The sequence below is a fragment of the Orbicella franksi genome, chromosome 8, assembly GCF_964199315.1.
Source record: "Orbicella franksi chromosome 8, jaOrbFran1.1, whole genome shotgun sequence".
In the NCBI taxonomy this organism is placed as follows: domain Eukaryota; kingdom Metazoa; phylum Cnidaria; class Anthozoa; order Scleractinia; family Merulinidae; genus Orbicella; species Orbicella franksi.
Window position 1 is genome coordinate 13,959,282 of NC_138152.1, and position 25,726 is coordinate 13,985,007.

A 25,726-nucleotide genomic window follows, 5' to 3' on the forward strand; every position below is an offset into this window, starting at 1 on the left:
TCCGTGTTTACATAGCCTCATCTAAACGCGGGAATGGTTGGGAGAATTCGAGACTGTTATGCAAACACGAGACGTACGTAGTCTAGGATTTGCATAACTCTAGAAAATTCTCCCAGTCCCCAGTGAGTTTGGATCAATGAGGCTATATATGTAAACATGGAAAAAGTGCTCTATTGCTTTTATAAAATAATTCTCAAAAATACACGCGAATCTAACACGTCACAACCGTGTTTACATATTCTCATCTAAACGCACCCATCGACCAATGAGAGCCTGCGTGAGAGCTCAGTTATAACACAGGTGTGGGTTCGTTTCACAGGCGATAGCTCAAGAAATTATGCATGACGCCTTGGTTGAACTAAAAAAAAATCATTTATAGAGCGCCATACTTCACTGAAGGGCTAATGGCAAAACTTGGGTACGTGGTCTGTCTTACTGACAGGCGTGAGAATATTTGTATTTTCTGTGAGTTAAAGATTTCTTCTATTTTTGATTCAAGAATTAGAGAAAAAGAAAGCAAAGGATCAGGGGGAAATTTCTTGCCGTTTGCCGTAAACGCTGCTCGTAAACTCTGTGAACGGAGACGGCAAGTTGGCAGCACAGGGACATGCATAGGAAAGTTATTTAGTTATTTTAGAATACAAAAGTTTGCACGAGAAAACATAACGTACGAACCTCATGATTGCTTTGTTCCTGAGCTCTAGACCCCCCGGGGGGGTACTTTACTCATGTTTGGGTATAGGGCCCGGGGGGGTACTTTAGGAATTTCTGGGTGGAGATGTGCCGCTGGGACCCTGGAACCCTTAGCCTATACCAGAGCTAGTTCAGCTGAATTTTGCCACCCTATACTAGTGTAACCAGTGTTCAAACCATCGATTTCCGTCTGAATTCCGATTTTTGACAGTTAATAATATCCAGTAGTGTTTTATGATAGTCGTCTATCGACGCTGTTGAGGCTGAGGTGCAAAAATTTAAACTTTCCGATTTCATTTTGTTATTTTTGAGTGGCAATTCCTGGTTTCCTTTTAGTCTAGATAAAGTCTTCAACCAACTGGTCATCAGTTTCGTGAAAAATGATATCCCATTCTAGATCCAAACGCTCTGATTTATACTGCATGAAAACCATACCCTTCACAGCGGTACATACGTATATAGCCCATATATGGCAGTACCCCCGCCCTCCCCACGCCGGGATGATCTGATTACCGGTATAATTTATGAATATGTGGCCGAGCTACAGGTTGTCTAGGCTACGTATTTCCGGTTATTTTCGGCGGAGACAAGCGACAGCCGGAAATACGTCTGCGTTCGTAGGCTACAGGTTGCCTCGCAAACAGCAGTTGCAACTTGGTAATTAATTTGCCTTTCAGACCACACGTCTACACTTTATGTACAGAAATAGCTTTTATCATTGCCCCGCGGATGCCATTCATGAATGAACCGTTTGTTTCTCCATTTGCAATTTGCGAAAACCAGGCAAAATAACCATGGGGAGTATTTGACCGTAAGGCACTGGAGTGCGTGACATGTGTTATGTGTGAAATTGACTTGATTAATTATTGTGCGAATGGTTGAGCGCAACCTATTTTAGTATCAAAGTCCTTTTTAGCTTTATTTACATACGTTCCTTTTTTAGTTAGCCAAACTAACTGAAAACGATGGCGTCCTCGCTGATTGGAGCTTCCAAAAGGTATGGCTAGGCTATAGTCAACAGATAGATGTAGTGTCAAACTGGATCATTGGTTCTTAGCGAAATATTCCTCGCTTATATTTATTTCGACAAGATGATATTTATGAAAAGTGACTTGATGTAAAGCTCAGTATTGCTTTTATTCGAAGAAAGGGTATGATCGACCACTAACGAATTTGCTCGCGTGTTCTTGGGATCCGGTTACGCGTTAATTGAAAGCACAGTTTATATCAATCCGTGCTGACCAAACGCTTTCAGCGATAGTGAGCGAGCAATATTGCTTGATACCGGCAGAAACTGAAACAATTACAGTCGGTTTTTTATAGAACAGATCCAATTATTCTAGAGAGACGGTATTTCTTTCCAACACTAGGAATCGAAATCTAGGCGAAAGTTTGAAAGTCAAGTCCAGGAGGGGTATGGCCTTTCTGTTTACGTTCAGTCGCCGTTGTTTGGAGTACATTTTCAAGACCGTAACATTTTCTGTTTCATTCTTGAATTCTGACTCCTGTGAAGAGGTCACTGAAATCAACTGAAATTAACGAGGTGATAGGTGGACGGCCAACGGACTGATCTTTTTCTAGTTTTGTTTGGAAATTTAAACGTTGTGTTTTTTCTGGTATGGGCCCATAAAAAGTCATCTCTCCCCCTCCTGCCTGACTTAAGAGTAATTTGCGCTGCGTATTGAACTTTTGTTCTCGCTGAATGTAACTCATTGTAGAAATCAAAACAAAAACAAGAAACACATGTAATTCAATTTGGCGACTTTTATCATAAAATATAAAACAGGGTACTAGGGCCGGGAAGGGGCCGAGGTTAATTGCTAAATTCCCATGCATATTTTCTCCTGGTGCACGAGTCTTCACGCTGATGGTGTGAAGTTCGCAGTCCGTGGTTGTTGTTGTTGTTTTTTTTTTTATCTCACAAATTATAAAAAAAAAAATGCGCAGCTTTCATATATAAGAGAGAGATAGTCTTGCATATTGTTGGTCTAGTTGCGCAAAGATAGTATCCGTCGGAGGAAAACAGGGGAACTGGAAACAACATTGCGAGCAGTCACAACAAACCGTTCCATATGGGATGTGTTTATAGAGGAGTGTACGAATGGTACTTTGTTCAGAGATTTGTATTGTTACAAGGAGGTAAGATTATTTTTGGAGGAGATCACTCTCATTAATTATTCAAAATGAAGCTCTTGATTCGTACAGCTTGAAAGGTAGAGTCCTGCATAATCCATACCTCATTTGCGAAAGTCGTATCTGCGCGCTTCGACCGTTGCCCGGCCGTTACCACCTTTGCACGAGACTTCTAACAGCTTTCGAAGCCAGTTTGGACAAATTCATTTTTATTCACAAACAAGTTTCAATGAAAAATTTTTCAGAAGGGAATGTTGTGCTACTGTTTGCAAAGTAAGTGGCTGGTACAACACATGCACGGCTGGATTTCTTGTTGTTGTTATTCAGTTTTATTCTGCATGCGTGCTCTCAGCCGTGCGTTCAGCTGAAATTTTAGTTTGCATATGTAATCTGTAATTATTATCCTCTTGTGTAACCTGAAGGGTACATCTTTTGAGAAAAGAAACCCTCTTTAGCCTCGTGATAATAATTTGTAAGGTATACAACGGACTTGATTTCAAAATACCGTAAATCCTCGAATTAGCGCCCGGGAGCTTATTTCAAATTTAGGAGAAGATGGGGGGCGCTTATTCGAGAGTGGCGCTTATTCGAGGGGGGGGGGGGGGGGGCTTATTTAATTTTTCCAAATTGTGACCTGACATGATCATTTTTTTAATTCATCATCTGTGCGTAAACACCAACATAAGCTGTTTATTGGCATAAAAAGCTGATCCTAAAGTTTAAATCGCGGCACCATTTGTACTTAAAGTGCTCAACATGTTCACTAAACGTTTTCACAAACTGAAACAACATACTGAATCTAATACTACATGACGAGTACTATACATCCTTTGTTGTCTCATTACTTGTCCACAAAATAGAGGGGAGGGGAGGGGGTGCTTATTTGAGGTGGGGCGCTTATTTTAAATTTCGGCCGATGGGAGGGGTGCTTATTCGAAGGGGGCGCTTATTTGAGGGGGGGGGGGGTGCTAATTCGAGGATTTACGGTACCATAATCGGTCACCCCAAAACGCAGACCAAGCAGACCGCAGACTGCAGACCACAGACCGGGCAGACCATAGAGACTGTGCAGACTGTGTATGTTTTTTTTTCTTATTCTTGTTTTTGCATTTACTTTTGACTCACATATTGTTTGGTTCTGTTCAATTATATATCGGAGTGTTTGTTATCCACAGGCCATGCAAACTCGGTGGTAATGTGGCTATTGATGTGTTATAGATTTTGCAAGGGAAACTCCCTTAAGTCCTAAATATGAAAGCTGGTTTAAAATGTAGAAATAAACTTCACTGGTGATGTATTATGTCACACGTAACACGTGCATTTTCTACTCTTGCCATACGAAATGTAATTCCAAATGGTTGTTGGAGTGTGACTGCGATCACGCCAAAAAAGCCTAGCTCATGGAAAGATCACAGAAAACCGAGTAGCATTTGAAATTCTCAGCGCAGTATGGTTGCTGCAATGAGTTGATGCGATGGTTAATTTATCTGTCCTTATGGCACCTTTGTTTTTATGGCGATTTAGACTATGAGTGGTCCCTCTTTCCCTTTTCCTTTTTCTTTCCCTCTTACTCCATCCTGCATGACGCATAAAACCTTGAGGAGAAAATTTCATGCAAACATTTTTTTCCTCGAGGTTTACTTATGGTCATGTTCAACTAAGCGAAAGAGGGAATACTCCTAGTCTAATATGGCAATTCTGTACTTTGTGTAGCAAAAGCGATTTGTGGGACAAGGTCGCTTAGAGTCACTGTCCTTGTTTTGTTTCATGAATCAGTTAAGAGGAGCACAAAGACTAAGAAAATTGAAAAAAAAAAAAAAAAAAAAGACAACAACAAGAATAAATTGGACAAAATAAATAGAACTACAAACCTGTCAATAATTGACACAATTTGCACCCAGAATGTATGGAAGTATATTTTTATGCTTGATTTTAGTAGATTCAGGACCAGTAAAGGGAATTTCCCATAGAGAGTCTATTAAATGCGTGAATCAACAGTCAGATGTTGAGTTTGTGCCGCCTGTGGATAAATAACAAACATTAGGGCATATTTAACGCTATTTTGTCACTAGAAGTGAAAAAAGTGACTCAAGTGTTAGAAAAAAAGTACTCAGGCTGCACGGTCTGCACAGTCTGCAGTCTGCAGTCTGCAAGGTCTGCGTTTTGGGGTGACCATACAATAATGGATGTTGTAAGCTTTATGCAGCTTTATGAGACTTAACTTATATAGTATTGCGTTACCACAGATCTGCATAGAAAAGTTTTCCTGTTTGTGCCTTGCTTGCATATTGTCATCCTCAATTTTCTTTCTTTCTTGTACTGGAGCAATAACATCAGCAGAGTTGCTTATACAGGGCTGCAAATAACAGTCGGTCATTGGACATTGGCCGACCACAATTTTCTCATTGCCGACGAAATCCCACGTGGGGTCGGACATGATGTCCTGACAATTTTTTGATTGTAAATCATTTTACGGCAACAATGAATAAAAATCTGTCCGACCACAATTTTGTTTAGTCCGACCAAGATGATGTCTTAATTTAGTAGGACATATATGTCCTTTCAAGTGAAAAAAAATTATTTGCAGCCCTGCTTATATATCCAGAAAGAACTTCAGTGTTTTTGTATGTTCTGTCCCCTCGGGATTGTTCCAAGGGAAAGAGAGGAGGGCAATTAGAACAATAATTCATAGAGAAATAAGGGAGGGTGGGGGGGGGGGGGGTGTCAAACAAATGGAAGGGGTATGACTATTTTCTGGAACAAAAGTCCTAAACCTGATCTAGGGATCAGACATGGTTCATGTGTAGGGCAGGGAAAAATAAGGGGGAGGGGGGGGGGTGATATGGTAATGCAGGGCTGTCTTGATTGAAGGAAAGTTTAATTTGCATTTGTACTTAATATTGTTACATTGCTGTACTATTTTCATTGAGGACCGAGACGAGTGTTTTTCTTTGACATTGTCCAGTTCCAGAAATATCCATACTGCCCCCACAGAAATGATTGGAATTCCCTGGAGGGTCAGGGAGGTTATGTAAGACCAAGAAATTTAAAGAAATTGTATGAATGTATGACACTTACATAATTTTGCTTTGAGAACTTGATATTTTCCGTAACTTAGACAGAAAGAAAAACTTCATGACCTGTCATCTTAGTTGATATTTCGCTAATTTCTAGCATTTCAATGATAAATTGATATTAAGCCATCACATCAGTCCGATTCATGCGTAGAGGTTATAGAATGTGCTTAGTGCAAATAAATGTTTGTTTTCAAATAGCAGATGGACCAAAATTTCCTGTTTCCCCCTTTCCCTCTAACAGACAACAAACTAAACAAAACTTGTCACTTGTTAAAATAATAGGGGAATTGGCGGTTGCACTGGATACAACTGCTACACTGGATAATGGTCTGCAGTGGTTAGCCCAGCATTCTGCAAGCAACAGACCCCCTTTGTGTTTATCAATAAAAATCAAAAGATACATATGTGAAATTAGACTAACAGAAGTCCAGATAATAACAACGTGCCTGCTGCCTGTCAGGAAAAAAAAACCTTTTTAGAGGAAACCTGAACCCGCGAGAATGCAGAGCGAGGCACTTAACAAATACCCCGAGGGTGAGGGATGACAAATCCAACAACTGTAGGATAACAAGATAAATCAAAATGACATTAAAAAAAGGTTTCGAAACAAAAGCAAGTTGACAGGGACGTCAGCATAGCATGGCCCAACTCCGCAAAAATCCTGCAATTATAGCACTTGCGTTGCCATCGAAATGTCAAAACCGGTTTCTCCCATGACTGGGGGGAAGGCTCAGCACTTTGATTAGTGCTCACAATGGGCTTCAAGCATTGCAGAATTTTATTGCAAATTGCATTTCAATCTGTCAATTTTTGTTAACCTATCTTTGTGGATCAATACCACTTGACTTGTTCGCTCTTGTTTGCATGCCCTGGTGTTTCATATAATTTCCCTTCCCCCTCACCCTATTGGCAAATGCCATACGTTTTGTAATTAAAAGTATCTAATTAGGCATAGGCATATAAAAAGTTAGCTAGAGAGACACTGTTCAGAAATAGTGAACTTGTAATAAGATGTCTATATTTTATCATGTATGGGTTATTGACCAAGTGTGAGGTCAAGATGGCTGGTTATTGGCCAAGTTCTTGGAAGTTTATAGACCTCGACTCTGTCTCGGTCCATAAACTTGCAAAAAAAGAACAAGGCCAATATCCAGTCATCTTGACCGAACAAGCTTGGTCAATAAAGGATTTATTATATGGCTTTCGGGAAATTTTTCTTGCGGGACACAGCGGGTAGTCCCGAGCGGGCAAGGTAGCCCCATCTTGCCTGCTTGGGTAGCCAATCACGGCACAGGATTTGTTTCATCTTGCCCGCTCTCCGAGGTAGCCACATAATAAATTATTTTATTATTGGCTAAGACAGACAGTGCTTTCAAAGATCCTCATTTATTATTTCTTACTTTACATGTAATTCTTTGGTTGTCTTTCAGTGGCATTGATGTGCTAGGTCTTCAAAGTTTTGAGTTTGTAGAAGCATCCTCTGTTTTGAAGGTAGTCTTGATCCTGTTTGTTATACCCTTACTGATGTACACTTGTCGACAGAAATTCACCAAGCATTGCTACGGGATAAAAAGTTCACCCAACTCCAGGAGTAAGTACAGTTTGTTTGTTTTATTTTGCTTATTTTTTTGCCATAATTTTATAAATATATTTACAAAATATCAGTGTATAAGGCAAGGAAGCCCAGTGAATCCAATGAAGCTAAATATGACAATGTATTGACTAGTTGGTTAACAATAGCATCTAACAATGCTTTCTGGCTGGCGAGACAAGTTGGCTCATGATTATATAATATACGTCAATTGAATTTATTTTGCATAAATCACAGAGGATGTCGAAATGCGATAAGAACATCACTGGCACACTCACCTGATGGCTCTTGCGTCACATATTTGTTATTACCATATTTCAACATCATCTGTGATCTATTACTGAACAGACGCACAACAACGTGGAATCCATATTTTGTGAAATGGTAGACATCAGTTGGTAGAGCTAGTTCTGGTGAAACTGACTTTGCTTTCAGAGTGGAACTGACTGACAGTCCTTTCATCCCGGCACAGAATAAGAAAAGTTGGAAAAGATTTTTGCAATGATTTAAACAGTTTAATACGCAACATAATATTTAATATGGCTGTGTCTCACAAGGACTGGAAACTACCAAATTCACGAATTTGATTGGCTGAAATCGATATTGAAAGCGGTCTAGATTTTCCCATCCAGACCGACATCTACATCGGTAATGTTTTGCGGTGAAAAAGTTGCAAAGTTAAACTAAAAATTTGTACAAAAATATTGACTATTTTCTTCTAACAACATTTAGTTATCAAAGTGCCAAAAAGCCTGATGAGAAGAAAAGTAAAGAGGAGGAGCAAACTTTGGCGGAATTAAGTTCAGCTCATCGCCATTCACAAGCGAAATGTCAGTTCGCTACAAACCAGTTACATTGAACAAATTAAATTACTCTTGTTTGCCATATGAAAGGCATCTTATTAACTGAATTTAGTCTGTCTGTATGGGAAAATCTTGACCTCGGTCGTGTGTATAGACCTCACTGCATTCGGTCTGTACTCACGACCTCGGTCAAGATTCTCTCGTACAGACCTCCTGCTCGGTTAATAAGAGCTAATTAATACTGCAAGATGCAAGAATTTTCTTTGATAATTGCTCTATAATGTGTGATAATTGCTCTAATTGACTTTGCTGTGCTTTAGAAGTGCCCGGGTGCCACAGGTGACTAACTTTTGCCTTTAGGCGACTGAAAAAACTTACTTTTTATATAAACTTTAAGTGCTGGGCACCCAGGATTTCATGATTAGGAACCTTTGGGCCAGCTCCTTGTAGTTTTTGGGATGGTCACTTCTAGTCCTGATATTTAACCATGTGCTCTCGATTGAGAACTGCAAACTCTTTAAATTTGTAGTCAGTTCTATTTCATATTATTTTGTGCAATCCGCCTATTGACATGTCCAAAGGACTTGACTTTTATCCTTTCCCCCATTATTTGACCAATTAACATGCAAGCCTGAGAGTGACTAGAATCATGAGGTTCAGTTTGTTGTTGGGCAAATCATTTTACTTTCCCAGTTTCTCTTTCCAGGCAGGTATATAAATGGGTATTGGAAAATTGTCATAATATTAGTTAATTAGTTACTTAGTTAGGTATAAATTGTGCTTTAACGCTTGTAATTTTTAACCTATAACTTAGTTTTTTAGAATTTTAGTTTTTAATCGGTAATTTTCACTTTTAGCGCGTAACGTTCATTTTTTAATGTAACTATTTTAATTGTAATGCGCATTTGAACATATACGTATGGAATTTGCGCACAACAAATTCATAATTATAATTATAATTATAATTATAATATACGGGGGGGGGAGTGGGGAGTGTTTGTGTGTGTGTGTGTGGAGTGGGGTTGGGTGGAAGGGGTAAGCCTTGACAGACTAGCATCCCATCCGGGTCATGAGAGGGGAATGGTTATGAAACCTGATAAAGCTTTTTGTTGTTGTATGTTTTTGTTCGCTTTTTCGGCCTTGACCGTGTACAAAACACAATTTGTTCAGATCTCTCTCCTCTCCAGAGATCTGGACATTCGTTACAGAAATCCAATGTGCGAGGTGCCTTCTACGCAGAAGTCCTTATCATTTGTCACGTAATCTTTTCGCCAAAGAAAGATCGCGTGATGAGTGCAGGGACATAGCCGATTAGAACAATCGGGAGCTGTCGCCCCTCACATTACCCTGCGTCTGCACTCACATCGCTCAGTGTCCTCAGCGGACCCACCCCCCGGAACTACTTTAAGCCTTCACGGAGGAGAGAGTGTACAGATTGCTTACTTGTTTAACTTCCCTGTTCACTTTTTTTTAATCTCTTGACAGCTGAAGAACATGAAGATTCAAGAACGAAAGACGATAGCATCCCGGAGAAGTCAAGTGACAGTTTAAGCGAAAATAAGGTCAAAAAACGACGAGTACGGAAAAAGAAGCCTCGCAAACAAGATTCAGATTATGGTGAAGAATCAAAAGACGCGAGTGAAGCGAGAGAAAACACTGATACGAAAGGTGTCAGTGAAGAAGTTAAGGTAACCAAGAGACGCAACAAAAGTGCCGGTAGTAGAGGTCATGGTTTAGATAACGGCTCTTCTGGACATGCCAGTGACAGTGAAAATCCAGAGATACCTGGCCAATTTGAGCAGAAAAAGTACGGTAACAGACGCAACAAAGGTCTTCGAAGCAGTTGTCCTGATAAAGGAAGCGCTCCTTCGCGACGCGTTAACGACGTTGAAGTTCCTGCCGCGGCTGACTCTGTTGAGAATGTTAAGTACTATGCTAAGAGACGTAACAATGTCGTCCGGAATTTTGCTCGTGTAGACTCGGAAAACAACCATTCAAGACGGATTCTTAATAGCATTGACACTCCCGAACTGCACAGTACAGCTGGACAAGTTAAAAATGCTAAGACACATGAAGAGGTTGTTCCTTCAAGGGGTGGTAATGTCAGGGTTGAACATCCTGAATCTTCCAGTACAGTTAAGGAAGTCATGTCATGTCATCTCGGTAACAATTCCCACCCCAGTGAGGGAGTTAGAATACTAAAGAGGCCCAACAAAATTGTTTCTTCAAGCTGCGCGAACGAAGTAGGTGAGAATCCTGAGCCATCTTCATGTAGTCTAAGAGAAGGACTTAAAGATCGAAAGAGACTTGAAAAAGTTGTTGATTCAAGGAACGTTAATGACATTGGTGAAGATTCCGGCAAAATCAAAGAAGTCAAACATGTTAAGATTTTGAAACGTGGTCCGTGTTCAAGCCCTGTGCACTGGGATGACGTAACACCGTGCTATCGAAACAGACCGAGTCATGCTCATAACCGGGATGATAACTGTCCTAGTGATGTAACGCAGGCTGGTGTAACGCAAGGGTGTAACCCAGCGGTAAGTTTAATGCAGAGGCGTAGATCTTACTCCAACGAGGTAACGAAGGATGCTACTGGAATAGAATGTAAGGAGAATGCCAGCCGAGTTGAAGCAACCGAAGAATATGCAAAGAACAGAAGTCCTAGTAATTTTCCCGAGGATGTCTCCGTGAGAGGATGTGAGAAATTAACCCGCAGCTCAGGTGCAATCGGGAACAAACCGATGAAGGATAATCATAGGCGTAGTTACACTACTCCCAGACGAAGATCTTTCCACCACATATTTAAAAAGGATCTCGAAGGGAGAGACCTTCTGGAAAACCAGCGACCTTGCCCGACTGATAACCGAACCAAATCCGATGAGCCGGAAAATCCCGAACATGAACCCGAAGAGGAGGAAACAGCCACGAATTCAGCAGAACTGTCCTCCTCAGGTAAGTCATAGACCATTTGCATCTTGTAAAGTAATGGAACACGTCTTCTTTCTTAAGATTTTGGTCTGTATGCACTCGAGGTTTAAGAATCGGAAGACCTATTGTGTACAGCAGTCTTTACTTAGGCGCGAGTTGACGAAACATGGCCTCCCAAAAAGAACCTGAGGTGAGCGTGAAACGGGCTTACCATTAATTAATGTGCATTTTGAGACCACGTTTTGTTTCTTTCGACCGTTGAATGGGGCTGCGCTGTCTTTCCAAGCCAGCGCAATGGCAGGTTTTTCGTTAAGAGCGCTCACTTTTTTGAGGGGTGGGGCGGGCGGTAGGGGGCGGTTTGGGTAAATTCCTGGGACATGAATTTTTTTCCCACCTCCTTTAGGGTTGTGCATTTTTTTTTTTGGTGTATAACACGGTTTGTGTAAGAATAATTTTTCTAAGTCAAACACAGAACCTGGATAGTAGGGAGCACTTGCCCGACTTTTTCCCCATGGCTTCCCTTGCAAAAGTTTTTTCTCAACAGTTTCTGTTGTGCAGGAAATTTTCTAGAAATTGCTCAACCACATTCCCACCTCCCCCCTCAAAAATTTGGCCGGCCTTATTAAGTCGCGATGTTCACAATTCGATGTACAGTATACAATGAACAGTGGGGAGAATTTGATTTTCGAGCTTGAGTAAGACTTGCCTTTACTCGCAGGGACATGTCATGACATTAACCTGATGTTTGATATTTCAAGTAGATCGCATAAGAACGATGGATGACGGGAATACCAATGTACCTTGTGAGCGGGTCCCCGACACTGGAATGCTGAAAGCGCAGGAAAACATTTCCGCGGAAACTGCTAAAGACGTGGAGTCACGTAGACAAACTGTCGAGTTTAGTCCCGCGCCAGTTCAAGAAATACAGACTACTTCAGACGGTCACGTTGTGATAGACCCGGCGGTACGCGAGAGAATCGCCAATCCCAAGTGCCCCGTTAGAATGCCGGAGAGACCGTTCGAAAGCTTACGTTTCCACGATTTCACCAGGCGAGAGAACTGCGGCAAACGTAGGAACAAATCTCGTGTGAACGGTCTCTTCGGCCGTGAATGGAGAGAAAAGATTGAGAAGGAACAGCAGCGGGAATTCGCCGAGGAAGACAAAGAAAGCGAGGAGAGTTTTTTGGATATACGGGACAACATCTGCCCTACCTTTATGATCTGGGGTGTCTGCCACCGCGGGGATCGTTGCCAGCTTCGGCACCCGTCGTATAGGTATCTCGAGTGTCCGAAGAAGGCATCATCCAGTCCCCAACCTGTGGACGAAGAACCGAAACCGCGGAATCCAAATTCTTACGCGGCCATCCTAGAGAAAACCAAATCTCCAGAAACCGAGGAATTTGTCAACGACTGTTTACTTAAGAACTGTTTGACTGAGGAAACTTTGGAGGAAGCTTGGCCGGCTCTTGGGTCCCCTGAGCAAGGGCGGATCACTAAGGTGCCAAAAGCAGGGAGACCAAAGCGCGATACTCCAAACGCACCTCAGGTCTGGACGACCAAGAGCACCACACAGAAAGGACCCTGGATCTTGGAGGAGAAACCCAAAGCTACCGTGGAGCAACTGCAGATCGTGAGTGATAAACTGATCGCTGACAGCTTACAAGCCGACGAATACGCAACGCTGGAGATGTATGATGAGACTAACGACGACTATTATAGTCACCACAGTCCAGAACAGGAAGTGAACGAGGACGAATTCCTTGAAAACGTTGAACAAACTAACGACGGTTCGTTCGACGCGCAACATGAAGGCAAGGTTGTCAATGAGGAACAGTTCAATTATTCCAGTTCCAGCCCTGTTATCCTGGAGAAGAATTCAGGGAGCATGGACGACCCCGACCCACCCAAACTTTCCAACAAGTGTGATATCTGTATGGATCGTCCAAAGGACGCCACCCTTGTGTGCGGTCACAGATACTGTTACCAGTGCGCCCTTCAGATGAGGCTTGATGAACGCGTTTGCGCCATTTGCAGAAGATGTATCGTCTCTGTTATCAAGACGTACAACTGAACGCGTTCATGAGCGTGTTAAAGGACTGAGCAGACACTCATACTTGTCACATGTACGAGGAACTTCACCAGAGACTTGTTAAAGACCAAAAACGCTTATCTTTTGAGTTGAGAATGACATCTGAAATTGTCCTCAGCAAGAGCTTCCTAACTTGTGTTTTGAGTTTATATACAAAGTGCCATAAACTGCGCACGACACCATCTTTTTGTTAGTGGAACCATTTTAGATATTTCCCGCCATTTTGGATTCCCGTCATTTTAGATGGCGCCGTGAAAGTTTAGCGCCAGTTAAGATTTCGCGTTATAGTCCGCGCATGCGTGTCACTTTACACTTCTTTACACGGGTTGTTCATTAAGGGTCATAATTTGTTTTGTACTCAATGGTTGTCACACATTTACCAAGTTTGTCTGTAGAGAGAAAATTGAAAGTGACTTGGAAGTAATGCTCTATAACTAAGGTTCAGTTTTTGTATACATGTAAAACATAGTAACTACTCGCATTTTATTCGAGAGGAAAGCTCTTTGAATATATTTTTGAAGACTAACAAGTTCCAGATATAGAGCAGAGCTATTTGAATTTATTTTTGAATACCCATACAGCCTCCAAATTAGTCACTTTTCATATTCCCGGAAGAAAATATTCTTAACAGAAACGACATTTTAACCAGATGTGATTCATGACAATTTTGTACTTTAAAAGAACAAAAAAATGTTTTTGTATGTATTGGAAGATTGCAAGGTTAAAATTTATACTGTAAGTGAATAACTTTTTACCAGAAGTAATTTCTGCCAATATTGTACCTTAAAGGATACAAATTTGTTTTGTCTGTATTGGAGGATTGCAAGGTGAAAATTTTATGTTACAAGTGTATTCTTATATTACGGGTGTATCACACAGAAAAAAAAAAAAAAGGTGATTTGGCCCCAGTGCCTCGCACTTTAGTTGGGCCCCATGAAGCGTTTGGTTGTTTTACATGTTACACAATGTGGAAGACCATTGGATCGGAGATCTGCACCCTACGCAGACGCTCTTTGGGCTTGTCACGCAATCTTCCTCCCAAGGAACGTGACGAGCCCAAAGAGCGTGGGCGTAGTAGGTTATCTTTACCTCTGCTCAGGATGAATTTGTTCGACGTTGCTACACATAGACTCGATTTTATTTACTGATCATCCCGAAATCATCGTGTACCAGTTCTCCCGCGTCCTCGAAACAGCGAACAGACTGGAATCAACCTAGTAGTTTTTGACTAGATCGAGTGGGGTCGAGTGAGACTGGTTCTAGCTATAGTAAGCTTCTCTTCGTAATGGTCCTTCATGTTTTTATTGCCATAAAAGTAAAGGAGCTGTGGATTTCGGGAAATATAGTTTGGCTTAAAGCCAAATTCTCGCAAGCAGAACTATAAAAATGTTTGGAAAATAGTATAGAGAATTGGAGCTCTGATCTTGCGACGAAAATGGCTCGAGCGGTTTTGTTTGTTTATGGTTTTTGCATCCTAAAATGGCATTGAAATTGGATCATGTAACGTAAGGTTTCCGTTCAGACAGGTTCAATTAGTCGTTAAAAGTAATTTATATCCAACGTTAATTGTTTATAAATCAACAGTGTAACGAAAATATTATATTTTGATTAATCGTTAATAGATTTAACGCTAGTAAAAAGATTATAACTTGAAAACATTTACAAGAGTTCTGTAATGGGTAGTTGAATAATAGTTAATTAAAGATGAAATTTTGTTTACACAAGACTGCCTATCTAATTTGTGGCATTGACACCTAGACTGAGCAGTTTGGGTTCTGGCCTCAAACCAAGCCGGCCTCACTGCAGTCACGCACGCATCGTCACGCAACGCTTCTCCCCGGAGGAGTCAATTCGTCCCCAGTCGTCTTTTGAGAGATCCTGAATGGTCGGGCGACCGTCGAGGAAGCCTGGATGAAACTCCTCGGGACACGGGGGTCCATGGGAAAAAGAAGAGGAGAGTAAGGGAATCTTCTTTTCCCCTTTTTTCCTACTTTCCATCAGCCCTCGCCCTTCCCTCGATAATATTCAATGGCGTTTTGAGTCAGAGTCAGTCGCTTGGAGAGATGTGTTGCGTGACGAAGGAGTAAGGGAGGCCTGCGTCATTGTGTTGCCTTCTTGAGCAACAATGCCCCTCCACCTACCTAAGCTTACCAACGAACTTAATTCTGCGAGGGGGTGGGGGGGGGGGAGTGAACCTTGCGATGAACAGGCATCTCATCCGGGGGAACACGACACTCTAGGGATATTATTTTAACTTGCATAACGCCTGGCGACACCACAGTTCATGGAAAATAAAGACGCGTTACCTGTGCCAACAAAGACGTTGGGATTTCTTGCCGTCTCGGACAAGAGGGGCATTAAAGAAAAAGAAATAAACAGTAACTCCTGCTCTAAAACAGTGTTCATATTGATATTGCTTTCATTGTAACTATTTACAGCGTTTATAAAGTTGACAAAAACATCGTATCTCTGCATCAGTTTGTCAGATAAGTCTTTACTATTGCTACTTAACTTCCCCAGTAACAGGAGAAGAGTTTATGAAAGTAAATCGTTCTCTTGAATGGCGAATTGCTCTGTCACTGTGCTCCAGGGCTATTTTCCAGAGACAACTTTAAATCTTGACGTGTATTGAACAAAGTTTCCAGTTCCTCTCCTTCAAGGATATAGCCATTACACACTCCAACTTGGCCAGGGCGCGTTGTTATTTTAGCTGCAACACAAACAAAACGTGAGAAATATTCTGATTTCATTCGTTAACCTTCTAGTGTCCCATATCCTGAGTTAAAATCCTTACTATGACGTGCGGATGTAGTCGTTCTACAGAGATCGTTTACTCGCGCGCGAAAAAAATTAAAACCAAAGCACGTCTAAACAGATAAAGTAGTGGATAGGGACAGGGGGCGAGAACCTAGGAGAACGGATGGGGGGAGCGGGGGAGGGCAGAGGGGCACAAGTTGGCACAGAACACAGGAGAGAAAAGGGCGGGAGGTGAGAGAGAAGTACTAATACCATTACAAACAATAACCCAACAATGTCATTTGACTTGCACGTAGCGTCCTGCGAGGCTTTGGACAAAACCTCAGAGCCAGCGAAAATTCACGCTAGGGCTAAAACAGAAACTGGCTTACTTCCGATGAAATTGTACACCCTTTCGTCGTGGTTACGTCATGCGGTATTCGTTAGAGGCATTCAGTCTGTTCAGAGCAGGGCGGAAAACGGTACAGTCGGGAGACAGAGGTACGGGATTCCGAAGAGCAGAGTAACTGGAAGCGTGAGGTAATCCCGCCCCCCCCCCCTCCCACCCCCAACAAACTATGCGACTGTCTTTAGAGCTACTTCAGCAATACTTGGAATACATTGTTCTACAGTGGCTAGAGTTGTTAACATCTATTTTCTCCTTTAGAGAACAAAGTACACCATCAATTCTTTACAGGGATATCGACGTGATGCGACATCAAATTCGATTCTGAATCTCTGAGGTAATATACCAAAAAACCAAGGAGCAATAACTTCGGATGATGGACAATCTTAGTTGCGGCTCTCGAATTTCTTTTCAGTTTACTAGTAACGAGTTCGAACTCTCGAATCCATTTTTGAGGCGATCAATTCCAATACATGCACCGTGATAAAACCCACCAAGTAGCAACGAAGAAATCGCTTAAAATGAGGAGGATTATTAAATTATAGTCACTGGACTGATGGCGCGCATTGGCGACTCGTCGGTTCTGGCAGACGTATTTCTCGGGAGAAAGCGGCCAGATAGGACGGTGAAATTACGGCTAGTCGTGTCTGACAGTTTACCATGTTGCCAATGGGCGAATTGTGTGCTTACCGTAAAGTTTTCCACTATCCAAGTACGGTAGAAGAGGCTCCAACGAAGAATTTGCCTGGTCGAGGATCACAAAGGAAAGAAAAATTAACAAGAGAAAGGGAGAAAACAAAACAAAACAAAACGAAAGAAACAAAAAAGAACGAAGCATCAACCACAAAAACAACAACAACAAAGGACTAAGCGAATCTCCTTAAACAGCTCAAACCGACCCGTTTAAGTGCTCTATCAAACCTAGAGCACAAATACCATGGGGGTATCTGTACTCGTCTTGTACGTTCTCTACTGAGTGATCCCGGATAATAATTCTACAGTCGACCGCCGTTATCTCGAACTCCGTTATCTCAAACTCCGACCGTTATTAAAAAAATGGTCCATGTTTAGCGTTCGTATATCGAGTTATGGATTCACACGGGAAGTTTGGACTTTGGAGAGCAAGAAAGAAGCGTAAGAGTTGCTCGAGGCGATAGCCGAGAGCAACGCTAGCTTCGCGAGTGCTCTCCAAACTTTCCAAGTGCATCCATAACTCGATATATGCACAGCTAGAAGCATGAACCAATTTTTTTATAACATGGCGACAACGCGCATATTGGGCGCTAAAACATGTTTTATTTGTGATAAACTACGAAGTTCTCACAATGCACGGTGAAGGAAAACAAAGGCCATTCGGATCCTAACACGCCATAATCAGTTGAACGAAATCGCTTAACTTGGTTTCTAAAATTGTCAAAGAAAAATTCGCTTCTTCGATTTCATTATAATGAAAATGTAGGCAAACAAAGTCAAAAATACTCAATGAAAATGTAGAATTGTAAACAAAGTTCAAATACTCAAGTTTAAGTAAACATCTTAGCTCGGCAAAAGTCAAAGGCTCGAAGTAGGGTTTGGATTGTTCAGAATAATCTTCACATTGCCGAAACTTAAACAACAGGAACTCGCACTATACTCGACGGAAATTTTGCAGCTGAAATGAAACTGCACACGTCATTTTATTGAGCACGGCCGTGCGTACATAAAGATTTTGTTCATGATGGCTCAATAGGAATTAGGTAGGACTAGCGCGCGTGCTATGTTGCAAATTGAATTCCCCACTTTTCCTACTCGCAAATCATTTTCTACACTTGCCACAAGTCGACCTCATGAGTTTCAGGGTAGAATAGCTAAGCGAGGTTTTAGGCCCGCGAAGCGGCGGTGTGAAGGTCGCGAATTGGCCGAACGAGCGACTTGTCGGGTAATGAATATTAAACAAGTCTAATCATTTTTCTTTGGATATGCTTTTTAGTTCAAACGTTTATATCGGCTATGTCGAACTTCTGCTATGTCAGACTAATTTTCGTTTCCCTTGAGACTTGAGATAACGTACATGTTGTTCATCCGAACCAGGAGCCCAATTATGGCTCCTGCCCGAACTCATTATCTTTTTTGTTTCGACAGATTTCAGCCAGTCTGTTGAATCACTAACTGGTAACTAACGCAAAAAGCGACTTTACTTTTGTTGCAAATATTGTTAGCAATGCTGTCAAGGTAAAATACAAGAAGGTCGTCGCACCATTTTAGTGTATGAGCACTCTACCTCATTTGACTTCCCTTCCTTATTGTAGTATGAGCTATACCTGAAATGGAAGGTCAATTGAATGATCATGAAAAGAGTCTGGAAAGTGTGAAAGAATAGAAGTGACAAAAAATAATTTCATTGGACAGGCGGGAAGTGTCATCTGCAGGTAGAGCGTTTACATGTAACTCTCTACATGCTCTCTACATTGTGGGAGGCGCGGTGGCCTCATGGTTAGTGCGCTTGTCTCCGGATCGAGCGGTCCGGGTTCGAGCCCTGGCCGGGGACATTGTGTTGTGTTCTTGGGCAAGACACTTTACTCTCACAGTGCCTCTCTCTACCCAGGTGTATAAATGGGTACCGGCGAACTTAATGCTGGGGGTAACCCTGCGATGGACTAGCATCCCATCCAGGGGGGAGTAGAAATACTCCTAGTCGCTTCATGCTACAGAAACCACTTGGCTCGCATGCAGACTTAACCTTTACCTCTACATGCAGATGACACTCCCTGGTTTCTGTACTGGACTCTGACGTTCTAGTGTCCCACACCCTGGATTAAAAGACCTGGGTTAATCTTTTCGTGTTCATTTTATCACCATTAGAGAGATAAATTTAGGAGGTGCAGTGGCCTCATGGTTAGTGCACTTGTCTCCAGGTTGTGTGGTCCGGATTCACACCCTGGCCAAGATCATTGCTTTGTGTTCTTGAGCAAGACGCTTTCCTCCCACAGTGCCTCTCCCCACCCAGGTGTTTAAATGGGTAGCGGTAGCCTGCAAGCAACCTCACCCTTGAGCATAAGAAATAGACCAGCACAAACACCCATAGCTTACCAGGTCTTCAAAGGTTTAGAATCCACTTCAACAATGGTTCCTTTTACCATGACACCCATTTCATTGAAGTCTTTATTGGCTCTGTTGTGCACCACTTTTAAGATGGGACACTCAAATTCAACATCTGCAGAAACAAAGTTAACGTAAATGAAATACAAAATGACAAGCCACTTGAGGTGATTGAAATAACACAGGAAATCAAGGGAAAATGCAAGTAACTGCCACAGTGTGCCACTTGGTCTTGAACTTTTGAAGTCATGTGGGTGTACATTATATGTACATGTAAGTTTTTAGGCAAGTAAGATGAGCAAAGTCTTTTTCTACTGATCAGTGTAGCAAAAACCCTATTTCATTAGCCAGTCACTGGATGAAACGGCTAGGAAAAATGCGCCCTTCCCTGAATGGGGCACTGGTCCATTGTAGATGTTACTTGTCGCCTTGTCTGGAAATTTGGAAAACCTTACTGTATCAAATTCGCACGTACCAGACATAATAATTACCCTTCTCATTTTTAACACTGGACTCTTCAACAAAAGGAGTGGAACTTTTTATTCAATGGAATTTGGAAGCATTAAGTGGGAAATGATTAAAATCCAATAGTGAACTTTAACTTTGGGTTTAGAGAGAAGTGTTTCAAAAAAGCCCTTAGTGTTTGTTGAGAAAAATATTTGCAACAAAAACAAAGATTAATCTAGTTTATAGAATCAAAGTACAGTGTACCTAAAGAATTCCACACATAAAGTCCATGACTGATTTTGATGGCTTTGACCTTTTTGTGGCCACCATATGCTTTTCTTGGTTCAGTCTCCTCTGATTGATCTGGTGTGAGCTAAAGGATACAAAACAACAAGGCATTAAAATGTAAATTCATCATGAAAAATTATTCCTTTCTTTTAATTTCTTGACTGTTGAAAAATTTTACACAATCTTACAGCCAATACCATCACAGCTACATGTAAACTGACCAATCAGTTTAAATGGACAGGTGACTAACAAGCACTATTCACTTGACTTTGAAGATAATTCTGCACTGAAGGTTGTCCAAATGCTCACCTGGACAATCACACAACTGAGGCAGGGTGAAAGTTGTGTCTGATTAATAACAATATTACACAGAAATAATACCCTTGTAAGTGCTGGTGGTCTGTCCTTCCTCCATTCCCTCCTTGATCTTGCTTTTAACATAAAAGCTACATGGAAGAAACCAAATAAATCATGTTCAGGTTAATTTCTTGAACAGCCAATGGGATTCTGGCATTACGCCATGTAGTCAGACTTTCTTAGGACCAGTTCAGACAATGACTTTTTCATGAGCCGAACCTGATACATTGAATTTATTACATGAAAAGTTTGGTGTCTGAATCAGTTAAGAACGGCTATTTGAATTTGAAACGGCTCAGCCATTCTTCCCGCCTAGTTCAGCTGGGAATTTCAGCTTTGGAATGGCTTTGATTCAGACGTTGAACTTTTCACAAGCTGAACTAGTGCAGAAATTGTTACAACGTATTTGACAAACAGTTTGCACTTTGCCTAAAAATATATTATTGCTGACATTTTGATGTAATTTGGTTCAAACTAAATAAAGTTCCGTGAATTAAGTTTGATGTTTGAATCAACAGGTGTACTTTTGATAATTTTGGTCAGTCCAAATTCAAATAAAATCCAGCTCATGAAAAGTTTGATGTCTGAACTGGGCCTTAGCCATTTTAGTTGATCTAAATACAGGAAGAAGATCTAGTACTATTAATCACAGCATCAGATATAAATAATACAATGCTTCATTTAGACTAGTAAAAAAAGTCATAAAAATGTTGCCTAACAAGATGTCCAGTGCTATTGTATTAAATAATAGAAATGATATGAATTCAATTGGGTTAAAATCAAATGCTACTGGTCAGAACTGTGTTGTAATAAAATAGTGGATGATATGTAAGCATTGCCGGCAACCCAGAAGACCAAAGCTCTAAAAACATGTCTCCTAAAATTTTGAAAAAAATAGGCCACCTCAATATATCACCTCCCCCAGCTTCTAACCCCCCTTCAAAGAAAAGAGGCCACCTCATTATACCCACTCCTTCCCTCTGCTTCTAGCCTCCTCCAATAGAAAACTAGTTCAATATACCCCCTCCCTCCCCCAGCTTCTAGCTCTCTCCAATAGAAAAATGGGCCACCTCAGTATGCCCACTCCCCCAGCTTCTAGTCCCCCTTGTAATGAATGGCCTCTCCCTAACCCTCTCCAATGAGGACCTCACAGCAGTATCAAAACAATCACTTATTTAACATATTTTCCAGCATTATAATGCATAAAATGTGTGCTTGTGTCTATTTCTACTGAAATCAAAGCCTGTTTCTGCCTTGTCTGTTATTTTTCAATTTTTAAAACATCTTTTGCCAAACATATTGCTTCTCAATGACTTTCCATGACCTTCACTTAAATTCCATGACTTTCCAGGACTGGAAAATGAAAATAACAAATTCCATGACTTTCCAGGTTTTCCATGACCTGTATGAACCCTGGACCTTGGATATCCAGAGGGGAAAAAGGGGTGAAAAGATATTGGGAGGGGGAGATATCTTCTTCCATTTTGACATTGTAATGGAGTTTCTCAGGCAATGGCATACATTTCTTTAAAGTTTTTTTTTTCAGGGAACCCTTCAATGGATGGCGGCGGGACGGGGGAGTGGGGGAGGGGGGGGGGGAGGGGGAGGATGTAGTAATGCGGTACAAACTGTGATGATTGGTGCTTTACCAGAAGAGTGAAAGCAACGGGATTCCTCTGTAGACCGCTGATTGCTGTTAACACTTTCTAAACATCTGAAAGCGCCTGTTAAAAAAAAAAAAAAATGAAATACAAGAATCTTGGGTACGTTACATACAGTTACGTTTACATCTACATTGCAAATATTCGCCCTTCATAGCTTCAGAGTTGCAACCAACGAAAGAGAACTCAATTAAAGAATGACCGACATCCGCTGTATTTTTGGACCTCGATAAAATAGTTGATTCAGATGCACGTCGATTATATTGTACAAGTTTTCTTACTTGATCCACACAACCGCAAAGCAGCTATCGATGGACGAACGCATGTTGGAAGAACCTTGGCCGCCATGTTGAATTTTGTTCGTTGTGACCGCTGGTCGCACCACGGTTCGGTGGCATTTGTCCGCGAAGACCTGGAAAGAGTTTGAAGGGGGAGGGATCTAGGGAGAGGTGCGGGTGGGGCAGAGGTGTGTCGAAAGATCCCCATCTTTTTCAAGTGACAGTAGGTGTTAATTCTCGCTTGTTGTCCTTTTTGTGTAGCTGATGGGAGAGGTGCAGAGAAGGGTATCTTTGTGGCCTTGTTAGGAGACATCAGGAGTGTAAATGCACGTCCCACAAGAATTTCAAGCCTTTTTATTTAGCGATATCTAAAGGTATGTACTTCACCGTTGGAATGTCAACACAAGTCTTGTTCTTCCTTGTTATTTCATCACCCTCTAAGCTGTCGTTTGAAAGCTTACTGGTTGTTACAATTTTGTTACAGAGCGTCACCTTTAGTTACTCTTTACTGAAGAATCAGCGTACATCATAATTTGTATTCTTTTTAATATTTTATTTGGATTCCTGAATATTAACAAGTTATTATGCTCATAAATAAATTTGATTAAATAACAATCTTAACCATGCATGCACATGTAGATCAGTGTGTATTTTATCTCTGTCCACAACATTTAGGGCCAGCAATTTTAAAATTTCAAGAGCTGAGTTCATTGTCTGTTCAGTCAACAATCCCAGACTATTAAATCTATTGAACAATGGAAACAGCATACTTGTAGACTGTCATTTTTTTGACAGCTTCTCAAGTTAATCAGCCCTAGCCTATCACATTTTCTAGTCTAAGTTATCAAAATCTATTTAAATAAATCTTCATCATAAATATTGTCTTGTATATTGTTCAGTATTTTGTAATACATAATTTGAAGGTGAAAATATAATAAGTTCACTGTCCTTAAACCTCTGATAATTTTTCAAAATAACTTTTTTGTAATATAAATAATTAAAAAACACACCATGATGTTGTAATAAAATATATCAAGAAATATCAGCTAAAACCCATTGCAACATGACCAATTAACATATTACAATAGTTTTTACTTGTGATCATTCATAGACAATAATAGTTAGATAAACACATTATTTAGGACAGACACAACAGGGTGTCTGCATAAACAGAATGTCTAATTCATAAAAAATTTCTAGCATTTTTCTGGTCTCTCTGAGACATACCATTATGCTAGTTCATACTGACATTCATTCCTTACAAGATTTGCTCACTGTCAGTAAATAATGGTCCCTCAATGAACCAAACCGGCCTTGAGATTTTTTGTTTTTAATTCACTCAAAAATAAGTGAATCAACCCTTCCATTTCTAGGTGCACTTAAATGAAAAAATAGAACAAAAAAATATCCCAACCAGCATCACATGAACTAGGTACTTCTGTATACATGCAGTTTTTACTTCATCGCTGAACATGCAGGACACATGTATGGTATGACTCTGGTACTGAAAGGGTTATTACTCTACATACAAAATTCGAACTTAGATGAGCATAGAACAATGTAAATTCAATACTTTAAAATGAAAATTTAAACATCTTTGAAAATAATGTCAACTGGTTTCCCTGCCATAAGATATTAAATAATTTTGCCAAAGTCTCTGGTCATAGATCTACAGATTTGGAGAGATCCTGGTATTTTAGGAAAAACTTTCCTCATATTCCAAACAACCTTGCAATAACACTTTTAAACGTACTGCACAGTATATGATGCATTTCATCAACACACCTAAAACAGATAGCGCCCTTTTCAATAACCGTTTTTCTGAAGACTTCAATCATCTTTATTGTCGACTGGCCTAGCAATCATCAACCACACTCTTCGTTCAATGCTTTTAAATATGTACACCAGGCCAAGACTCAGGGCTTTGCCACTGTTGATTACAGTTGATCTCATCAGAACAAGCTGGGCTTTTAAAGGATCAAGTTTCATGCTCTTTTCAAGAATTTCCACCAACCAACCAAGTGAACCTCTGATGCGATTAAGCTGTGATAAGACAACATGACAAAACACAGTATCGTAACACAGGGAACAACATTTTACTCCCACAGCGAAAGCCGGCTGGAAGATTGTGTATGGTGTCTTTATAAATACCATGTATATTACTTTAAAGAGAGGCTCAAAAACGTGGTAAAGGGGCTGAAAAAACAGTGCAAATGCTGCTGACATGCTCACAAATGCAGTCCACATTTCTCGTCCAACAGCAATCAGGGGCGATGCAAATGAAGATAAGATGACATATCCTGGTTTGATGTATGCAAGCCACTGTTTAGTCATCTCCTCAAACAAACTGTTTAAAAACTGGATGCACTTGTCCATGAGTTCGACATGGTACTTTAGAGTGTCGATGATGGGCTGAACATAAGCTCTTATGAAATCAACATGGCGGTACAGTTGCCACACGGCCCACAAGATGGAAAAGATCGTGTACAGCGTGATCACTGATTCGATTAGTTTGCGCACAGCTGGCGTGTATACTCGATGAGGAATGTACGGTGTCCAATCAGGAAGCCCCTCTCGTAGTTTCTTCTCACTACAAGGCATGGCTATGTCGGCCACTCCCCGTGTCGCGCCTTTCCCCGGGACTGTTTCACAATCTGATGCAGACTCCACTAGCTTTGCGTGCCGCAAAGAACGAAGTATATCCCTGACTTGGCCAGTGTAGTTGACGTGAAAAGTCGCCTCCAGAACGTAACTTCTCGACGACGCAGAACTCCCCCTGTGATGAGGACCGTCGATTTCGACGAGCTCTTGGCACTCAACAGTAAGCGTTCCTGTCATTGCATCGAGGTAACCGAACTTTGCACTGACGCGCAGATCCGCTGCGGAGATCTGTTGACAGTTAAGGAAAGTGCAGTATTCATGATCGAAGTGCTTTCTATCTTTGTAAAGGAACTTCAAGTTTCTTGACAGCGGTTCATATTCCAGCCAGCGCTCTTCGTTTCTAATGTCAAGTTTCCCGCATCGGATTCTTTGAAGAGGAACTCGTGTTATATCCTTGGTAAAAGCTAATGGTGAGTTGATAAATGATGTCGGACTCCTGAGCTCGAAGCCTTTTAAAGAAACGGGACTTTCAGCCATTTCTTCACCGTCTGCAGCCATCT

At 41.1% G+C, this 25,726-nt stretch overlaps 4 protein-coding genes across 7 annotated transcripts in view; 2 read left to right on the forward strand and 2 right to left on the reverse strand.

Annotated features, from left to right (window-relative positions):
- Positions 1-8,624, forward strand: part of LOC145494796 (uncharacterized) — a 101,824-nt gene extending 93,200 nt beyond the window's left edge. The window contains exon 2 of the mRNA XM_081474369.1: positions 8,410-8,624. The gene's annotated coding sequence lies outside the window, so the exon portion shown is untranslated. The remainder of the gene's footprint in view (positions 1-8,409) is intronic.
- LOC145494701 (uncharacterized) lies at positions 364-15,491 on the forward strand. 3 transcript variants are annotated; one of them, XM_081474261.1, is made up of 4 exons: positions 364-2,832; positions 7,334-7,494; positions 9,783-11,249; positions 11,984-15,491. In XM_081474261.1, exons 1-4 carry the CDS (start codon positions 2,795-2,797, stop codon positions 13,294-13,296), a joined length of 2,979 nt encoding a protein of 992 aa, XP_081330387.1. In that variant the 5' UTR covers positions 364-2,794; the 3' UTR covers positions 13,297-15,491. The 3 variants fall into 3 exon arrangements, with proteins under 3 accessions (XP_081330387.1, XP_081330390.1, XP_081330388.1); XM_081474264.1 differs by having other exon boundaries at positions 364-1,690; XM_081474262.1 differs by having other exon boundaries at positions 365-2,832; positions 11,987-15,491.
- LOC145494803 (uncharacterized) lies at positions 15,489-23,020 on the reverse strand. Of its 2 annotated transcripts, XM_081474373.1 has the most exons (8): positions 22,569-23,016; positions 22,276-22,350; positions 20,651-20,715; positions 20,246-20,354; positions 19,526-19,649; positions 18,717-18,756; positions 17,147-17,201; positions 15,489-16,024 (listed from the first exon to the last, which is right to left on the reverse strand). In XM_081474373.1, the coding sequence occupies exons 1-8, from the start codon at positions 22,876-22,878 to the stop codon at positions 15,891-15,893; spliced, it is 912 nt and encodes a 303-aa protein (XP_081330499.1). In that variant the 5' UTR covers positions 22,879-23,016; the 3' UTR covers positions 15,489-15,890. The 2 variants fall into 2 exon arrangements, with proteins under 2 accessions (XP_081330499.1, XP_081330500.1); XM_081474374.1 differs by lacking the exon at positions 17,147-17,201 and having other exon boundaries at positions 15,940-16,024; positions 22,569-23,020.
- A 619-nt stretch (positions 23,021-23,639) lies between these two features.
- Positions 23,640-25,724, reverse strand: LOC145494763 (uncharacterized). The gene has a single exon (XM_081474331.1). It carries the CDS (start codon positions 25,722-25,724, stop codon positions 24,396-24,398), a length of 1,329 nt encoding a protein of 442 aa, XP_081330457.1. The 3' UTR covers positions 23,640-24,395.
- Between the last annotated feature and the right edge of the window lie 2 nt (positions 25,725-25,726).

Coding starts and splice junctions, on each gene's coding strand:
- LOC145494701 (XM_081474261.1), top strand. CDS start 2,795: ATGGTACTTTGTTCAGAGATTTGTATTGTTACAAGGAG. Junction 2,833..7,333: donor ATTTGTATTGTTACAAGGAG/GTAAGATTATTT, acceptor GTTGTCTTTCAG/TGGCATTGATGTGCTAGGTC. Junction 11,250..11,983: donor AGCAGAACTGTCCTCCTCAG/GTAAGTCATAGA, acceptor TGATATTTCAAG/TAGATCGCATAAGAACGATG.
- LOC145494803 (XM_081474373.1), bottom strand. CDS start 22,878: ATGTCTCCTAACAAGGCCACAAAGATACCCTTCTCTGCACCTCTCCCA. Junction 20,716..22,275: donor CCGTTGCTTTCACTCTTCTG/GTAAAGCACCAA, acceptor TCTTCCATGTAG/CTTTTATGTTAAAAGCAAGA. Junction 20,355..20,650: donor GACCACCAGCACTTACAAGG/GTATTATTTCTG, acceptor TGTATCCTTTAG/CTCACACCAGATCAATCAGA.
- LOC145494763 (XM_081474331.1), bottom strand. CDS start 25,724: ATGGCTGCAGACGGTGAAGAAATGGCTGAAAGTCCCGTTTCTTTAAAA.